This window comes from Physeter macrocephalus, chromosome 18 (genome assembly GCF_002837175.3).
Source record: "Physeter macrocephalus isolate SW-GA chromosome 18, ASM283717v5, whole genome shotgun sequence".
In the NCBI taxonomy this organism is placed as follows: domain Eukaryota; kingdom Metazoa; phylum Chordata; class Mammalia; order Artiodactyla; family Physeteridae; genus Physeter; species Physeter macrocephalus.
The window spans coordinates 26,984,710-26,992,068 of NC_041231.1; the positions used below are offsets into that span (position 1 = coordinate 26,984,710).

The 7,359-nt window shown below is 39.1% G+C and overlaps 1 protein-coding gene across 14 annotated transcripts in view; it reads left to right on the forward strand.

Moving 5' to 3' along the window:
• Nucleotides 1–7,359, forward strand: part of SUCLG2 (succinate-CoA ligase GDP-forming subunit beta) — a 363,845-nt gene that overhangs the window by 156,293 nt on the left and 200,193 nt on the right. For all 14 annotated transcript variants that reach the window (XM_024123817.1, XM_055079886.1, XM_055079884.1 and 11 more), the window contains one exon: nucleotides 1,751–1,847. In XM_024123817.1, the coding sequence (XP_023979585.1) occupies nucleotides 1,751–1,847 (97 nt within the window). The remainder of the gene's footprint in view (nucleotides 1–1,750; nucleotides 1,848–7,359) is intronic.

Sequence of the window (7,359 nt, forward strand, 5' to 3'; positions counted from 1 at the left end):
GGCATGTGGGATCTTCCCAGACCGGGGCACGAACCCGTGTCCCCTGCATCGGCGGGCGGACTCCCAACCACTGTGCCACCAGGGAAGCCCCATAGCTGTATCTCTTAACGAAGCATCAAGCAGTAAGGTGGCTGCTGCAGGAGGACAGATGGGGGCTACGTGGCTGGGGAGTCTGGTGAAGGTTCGAAGGGAGACCCTTGTGTACCTTGGGAATTTTGTATCATGTACATGTACTATCTAGCCAGAAAAAAAATAATATTAAAAAATATTCAGTCTTACTCATTATGTTTTTTTATGTCCACTGGCTTTCAAATTAGGATTTAAGGAAGTTTACACATGCATATGCAATAAATTAAGATAATATGAATTACATTCCTCTCCAGGAGTTCTTTACTCAATACCAGAACAAAGAAATCACTCCTAGTGTTTACCACAGTGGGACTTTATTCTAGGTAATTGGTTATGTAGGTGCTATGAGAGCAGAGAAGTTTCAGAGTGGACAGAGAGGCAATGCAGAACTAAACAGCAACAGGAAATTGTTGCTACCTGTGTGCTCAAGGGACAAAGTGAGGCGGTGGTATTACTGGACTTTGGGATACAGAAGTTGGGATCCTGGTGGGAATTAAAGCCAGAGGAGACAGAAAGAGAGGGGTAGAAATACCCCTCTTTTTCCTTCCTCCCACCTCCTGTCTCTCACCGCTGCCTTCCATTGGCTGAACTGAAGCCAGCTGGCCCAGGAGCCTTGGAAACACAGCCTGAAAGTGTCAGCTTCCTTGATACAGAGTAGAGATGCGGAAAAGCCAGAAATGAATCTGAGGGCAAATAATGCAGGATGGGAACAATGAACAAAAATGTAGCAATGGGAAAACCATGGCTGGGAAATAAGATGGAGCCAAGAATGAGACCGAACCCCAGCATTCAGCCTTGATTGCACATTGCACAGTCTCAGTGTGCTGCATCACAGGCTGTGTTCACTGCAGGTGCGAGCTTTCCAGGGTGCTGTCACGCCTCATTTGTGATTCTTCCCCTAGCCCCGGCTCACACAATGCCAGCCTGCTGTGACATGAGCAGTTAATAAATGTTGGTTGAAAAGAATGAATGAGCGAGTGAATTTCAAGCAGAGTGAGAAAGATGAAGTCAGGGACACAACACCAGGGAAACTGTTGGATATTCTTGCTCTTTGTGGTTTATGCCTTTGGGACAAACTTTTCAGTTTGAACTGTGCTACTCAGTAAGTTTACTGTTTGGGACTTTCATCTTCCCGTTTTGCAACCATTTCCATTAGACAGTAATTGTTTTTTCACAGATTATAGGTTTGGATTGATGAATATAATAACAGTTTTATTCCAGCCTAATAAGGAAAACCTTGTCATTATAAACTCTCGAAATCATGTTTACCTTTTACTTAAATGGAGCTTGTTTGTATTAATGATTGTAGCTCATATGGTGCTATAGCTCAGCTAATAGGGACATGATAATTTTCAAAAAGATTAACAACGTTTTTAGGCTGTACTGAAAATATTTTGTTTTCTTGATAATGGTGTTTCCTGGCGTCTGGAGGAAGGGTGAGCAATTCCTTCTAATGAATAGCAATAGAAATTAAAATAATTGTGCTTTTCTGTTTTTCCCTTCAGAAAACCTAACTGAAAATAGACATAACTTGCTATTTTTAAGGTTTCATTAATCCAGCAAAATAGATGTGTTTTTTTTACTGCTTTCGTGTAATTTCATTTCACTTGATCACATTTAGGCTGCAGATCAAATTAAGAAGCTGTATAATCTCTTCCTGAAAATTGATGCTACTCAGGTGGAAGTGAATCCCTTTGGTGAAACTACAGAAGGACAAGGTAAAAAAAAAGAGAGAGAGAGAGAAAACAAATTAATGTAATTATTTATGCAAAGTATAAATTGTACAAAAAGGCTGTAGCAGCAGCCTTGCATTAATTTCCTTCAGTAATTTAGTTTCTGCCATAGTTTCAAATGCTCCCATGATGCAGTTAAAGATTTCAGCCCTTGAGTTTGTTTGTAGCAAAATGCCAAGCCTCCAGGAAAGTTACTTCTTGTTTTACGTAGAAACATCCATCCACCATCACCCGCTAGTTTTCATGCCCCTCACTCTGCTGCTACAATGGTAAAGGTTTAGGCTGGATCAGGAGCCACAGCACTTGGGCGTAATGAATGCACCTGCTTTTGTGGAACTGGAACTGTTTGAAGCTTTTTAGTTTACCTAAATCTGCATGTAATGTCACCTTGTGTCTCCTGCTGAAGTTATGTCATCATGGTGAAGCCTCTAGTGCCCCATTGTCAAATTCTTTCCCGTTACTTGGTTAGCAGCTTTCACTTCAGGTGGGAGAAGGAGACATTTTTGTGGAGAAGGTTTTTTCTTCCCATTGGGTACTTGTAGTGTATCAATAACTGTCTTATACCTCACCACCTACCACCCTTGCACCGTGTCTTGCATACAGCAAATATTCAGTAAGGTCTTATTAATTTGATAGCAAAAGCTTGAAAATGTGCATGTGTTTATGGTGGGGGGCTGGAATATCAAGGGGATAGGATAGTGATCATGTAAATTTCATGAACCTTGTCTTTTTTAGTATCTTTCAACAGCAGTGTCTTGTTTGCTGCTTAGCGTGTTGTGAGCAGACAGTAAATAAGGATTTGCCATTGGACTAATAAATACCCATTATGTGCAAGTACAAATAAGTTCTAGACCAGCGTGGATGGTACAGTTTTTTCTCTTTAGTATATTTCAGAGATTGTATAGTCAGACTCAGAAAATTTAAAATACCATGTCCTTGGAACCCAGAGAGGCCTGGGATTGCTGTGTTCCAGCCACATATGTGGGCTAAGCCTCAGTTGTTTTTTGTTTGTTTGTTTGTTTTTGTTCGTAAATCCAAAAGAGCGGGTAAAAATGATACCTATCTTGTAGGGCAGTTGTCTAAATGAGGTGATTGGTGTCAGCATCCAATGTTAGACACAAAATAGGCTGGACCCTAACATTCATAAAATGTATTCTTCTCAAGTAGTATAGAAGTAGTCCAGGAAAGGTATAGATTTTATATTTTTATCTTTTTTTTTTTTTTTTTTTTTTTTTCACAGGCTCCGGACGCGCAGGCTCAGCGGCCATGGCTCACGGGCCCAGCCGCTCCGCGGCACGTGGGATCCTCCCGGACCGGGGCACGAACCCGTGTCCCCTGCATCGGCAGGCGGACTCTCAACCACTGCGCCACCAGGGAAGCCCTGTTTTGTTTTTTTGTTTTTAAAGATTTCAGAGTAGGACAGGCAAAGAGCTCATGTTTAGGAAACCATTGAAATTAATAGGTTTCATGGTTTACACAAGTGACCACTAGATAAAATTCTGTGGTTGATTATTTATAAGCGAACTACCTTTATTCTTAAATATTTGAAAAATTGCATTTGGCTGTAAAATAATCAGTATTTGATATAGAGAGGAGAAAAAAATTGTTTCTGGAACTTATACATCAGGCACTGTGATAAACTTTTATGTGTCTTCTTTTTTTATTGTTTATCATAACTCTGAAGAGTTAGGAGTTGTTATCTCAATTTTATAGAAGATCGAAGAATGAATTTGACTCCCCCATGGGCAGCTAGTTACTGGAGCTGGGATTCAAACCCTTGTCTTTTGGAGTCTGGTGTGCATGCTGATTCTGATATGCCAGACTAATTTACGGTGACCTGCCTTATTTTCTCTTTTTTCCATCTTAAACTGTTAATTTGCTTTCATCAGAGTGATCTAGAAGTAGTCTCCAGTTTGGGAATATCAGTTAAAATTCATGCTGCATTGAGTGGCTGATAATTAAATCCAAGAGAGGATGTTCCGTTTAAATTCTTAAAGGTCATATATTGCTTTTCAAGCTAATATGCACAGGCAACCTGGTTATTTCATATTAACAAAAAAAATGGAAATTCAGCCATCAAGTGGGATAAAAATGGCATTTTCATTTATCCCTTTGGGGAGTTGTCGGTCACAGATTGTGGTCTGGCAGCAGGGAACAGGACTACAAGAACCTTTTCCTAGAGAGTGTTTGTAAAGCCTCGTAAAATCTCAAGTTTTCTTTTTAATTATTAAGAGAAAGGAAAATTATTGAGCTTTTTCGAAGGAATCGTCATAAAATACATTCCATGTATATAGTTCATTAAAACATAAGTCTTATGTGATATTTTTAAGAGCAAAATTATCTTTAGCTATTAATTTGTTCATTGTACCATAAAAGTTCAGCTATTGAATTATAATCACAATTAAATAAGTGTGTTGGTTTATAACTCCTAATGAGCAGTAGTCAAATTAAACCCAGTTAGGAAACGTTGATGAGTGACCAAATGTGCAAGTTGATCTTCATCATTGTCACAGTTCCCTAAAGCAGTCCTTTATTTAGGAGCTATAGAAGTAGTCATTTCTATCTTAGCAATATTGACAATATTTATAATCAGAATACTTAAATTTTTTCTTTTAGATCAGTAATAGCAAAACACATAACCTTTCCCATTAAAACCTTGACTTAACAATTACTCTTTTAACTTAGAAGTTTACGAAGCTTGGCATTACACCAAACTTTTTACTTTAAAAAGTTTTAAACTTATCCATTGCACAATTTCTTTGTAAAAGAATTTCTTTAGTCTTCTATTGCTTGATGAGGAACATTTTTAAAGATTCCAGGTGAATGGTCATATATATGCATAATAGATGACACACGGTAGAAAGAATAGCATTGGCCTTGACAACATCTACGTGGCTAGGTCACCAGTGGGGAATTTTTGGTACACCCCAAGAATGATTTTTTTCCAATGTGATTAATAGTCTGATTCAAACAATATAAATTGGCACTGCTGCCTGTAATGTAGTTTAGTGACTACTAGTTAGGATTATAGTGGTTGTTAGTGACACAAAGCTGTATCAGCCTAGTTTTTGTTAAAAAGCCCCCTGGGGAGGTGGGTACTTATTTTATTTGTGTTACAGAGAAGTTTAAGGAGTGGACTGGCTTAAGGTATGAAGATAATCAGGGATTCTCTGGTCGCCCAGTGCCGCTTGCCTCTAACTCAGTGTCTTTGTCAGCCAGCACCTCTGGAGCTGTCAGCCAAGATGGCTCTCAGTGTTCATCATTCTCCTCCAGCAACAGTAACAGCCCTTTCAGATGATGCTGATTGGCCCTGCTTGGGTCACATGTGCACACCTAGACCATTCACTGAGCTGGAATCACGTGAGAAAAAGGCAGTCTCGCAAAGGAGAAAGGGACATTGAGTTAAAACATGTCTATGAGAATGACAACTTTTATTGAAATGAAAGCAAACAATTAAATAGAAAGAAATGAACTATTTTCCTTGCTTGTCCAATTGCAGTGCCAGATTTAATTCATTAAACCTGTAGCCAAGTAAAAAGCAAGGTATTTTTAAATTTTTAATTATTTACCTATCTTCATTTACTTATTTTGTAAGCCACTGTGAGATTTTATATCTTATTTCTTTTCGTCCCACTCTCAGCCAGATCTGCCTGCACACAGACTCGTTTCTGTGGTATCTTTAAAACAATGTTTCTCATTGGGGAGGGTGGGCATTTTGTTCCCCAGGGGCTGTTTGGCAATGTCTCGACACAATTTTTTACTAAAATATAATTGACATACAACATTATATTAGTTTCAAGTATACAACACAGTGATTTGATTTATATCTATGTCTATCTAGTGAAATGAACACCACAATGAATCTAGTTAACATCCTGTTTTGCTTGTCACAACTTGGGGTGCAGGATGCTACTTGCTTCTAGTGGGTAGATGCCACTAAACATTATACAATGCACAGTGCTGTCCCTCTCATCAGAAAATGATCTCACTCAATATGTCAGTAGTCCTGAGATTAAGAATTCCTGCTCTAAGGCATCTTCATCAGTTGGAGCCCAAATCCATTCACTGAGCTAAAGGAGTTAAACCCAATTTAAAACAGTGACTATCTGGCCAAGATTCCAAGAGAATTAAGGCTGGGTGATCCAAAGTTAAGTGGCACATCAAATTCCTTTCTTTCTTCAGATTAATTTCCCAAAATAACCACCCTGTTGCTCTGTGTTAGCAAGTGCCCATGTTGTTGGTGGGTGTTTCTCTGTGTTTCTCTCTTTATACACAAGACTATTTTCAAGAACATTCTCAGTTTTCTACCTTCCTCCAAAGCTCCCTCCCGCCTAGTGTCTATTTTTCTCTTTTCACAGCAACTAAAGAAAAGTTCTCAAGACTATACAACTCTTTGAATATTAACATTTAACGGAAAGTGGACTAATTTGGAAGTATCAGCGTTTTTTTGTTTTTGTTTTTGTTTTTGTGGTACACGGGCCTCTCACTGTTGTGGCCTCTCCCATTGCAGAGCACAGGCTCCGGACGCACAGGCTCAGCGGCCATGGCTCACGGGCCCAGCCACTCCGCGGCATGCGGGATCTTCCCGGACCGGGACACGAACCCGTGTCCCCTGCATCGGCAGGCGGATTCTCAACCACTGCGCCACCAGGGAAGCCCCGTGTCAGCATTTTAAAGCCATCTTGGCAAAGAGCATTTCAGTAGCACGTTATGGTTATCACAAATCGAATTCAGTACATTGCTTGAAGACAGATTATTTTCCAAAATAATTATGACAAGTCTTATTTCCTGCTGTTTTTATGTTTCTTTTATGTGTGAGTCTCCCCTCTGAAATGTATTTTTCTTTTGTTTAATTCTGTGGCACATTCTTCTGTTAAAACTCTAGGGTCAGAGACCGCTAACTGCCAGTCACGTTCTTCAGTTCTTCATCACGGTTGTTGAATTAGCAGCTCACAGGATCTCACACCATTAAACAAAACAACAAAAACACCCTATGAATATAAGTACTGCAGCTTTCTTTGATATTTGTTCAGAAGGAAAATTCATTTGTATAATCTGTCAAGCATATAACAATATGCTTTTGATGGTGAAAATTGTTTTATAAATATTAATAAGTGTGTTTTTTTCACCCACTTTGTACACAGAATGGCCTTTGTTCGAGTTGAATTTTCTAAAGAATTGAGGTTTTGTTAATGTGACATTGAAAAGTTTAATATCTGAACCCAGCTCAGCACCTCCAAAAATACATTTTACCATAGTTTATTGTCTTATTAAATGAAAAAGCCAAGGTCTGAGCAAGGAAGTTTATTTTATTGCGCTATTGTTGACATAGCCAGTCCATTTTTTTTTTAACATCTTTATTGGAGTATAATTGCTTTACAATGTTGTGTTAGTTTCTGCTGTATAACAAAGTGAATCAGCTATACATATACATATGTTCCCATATTCCCTCCCTCTTGCGTCTCCCTCCCTCCCACCCTCCCTATCCCACCCCTCT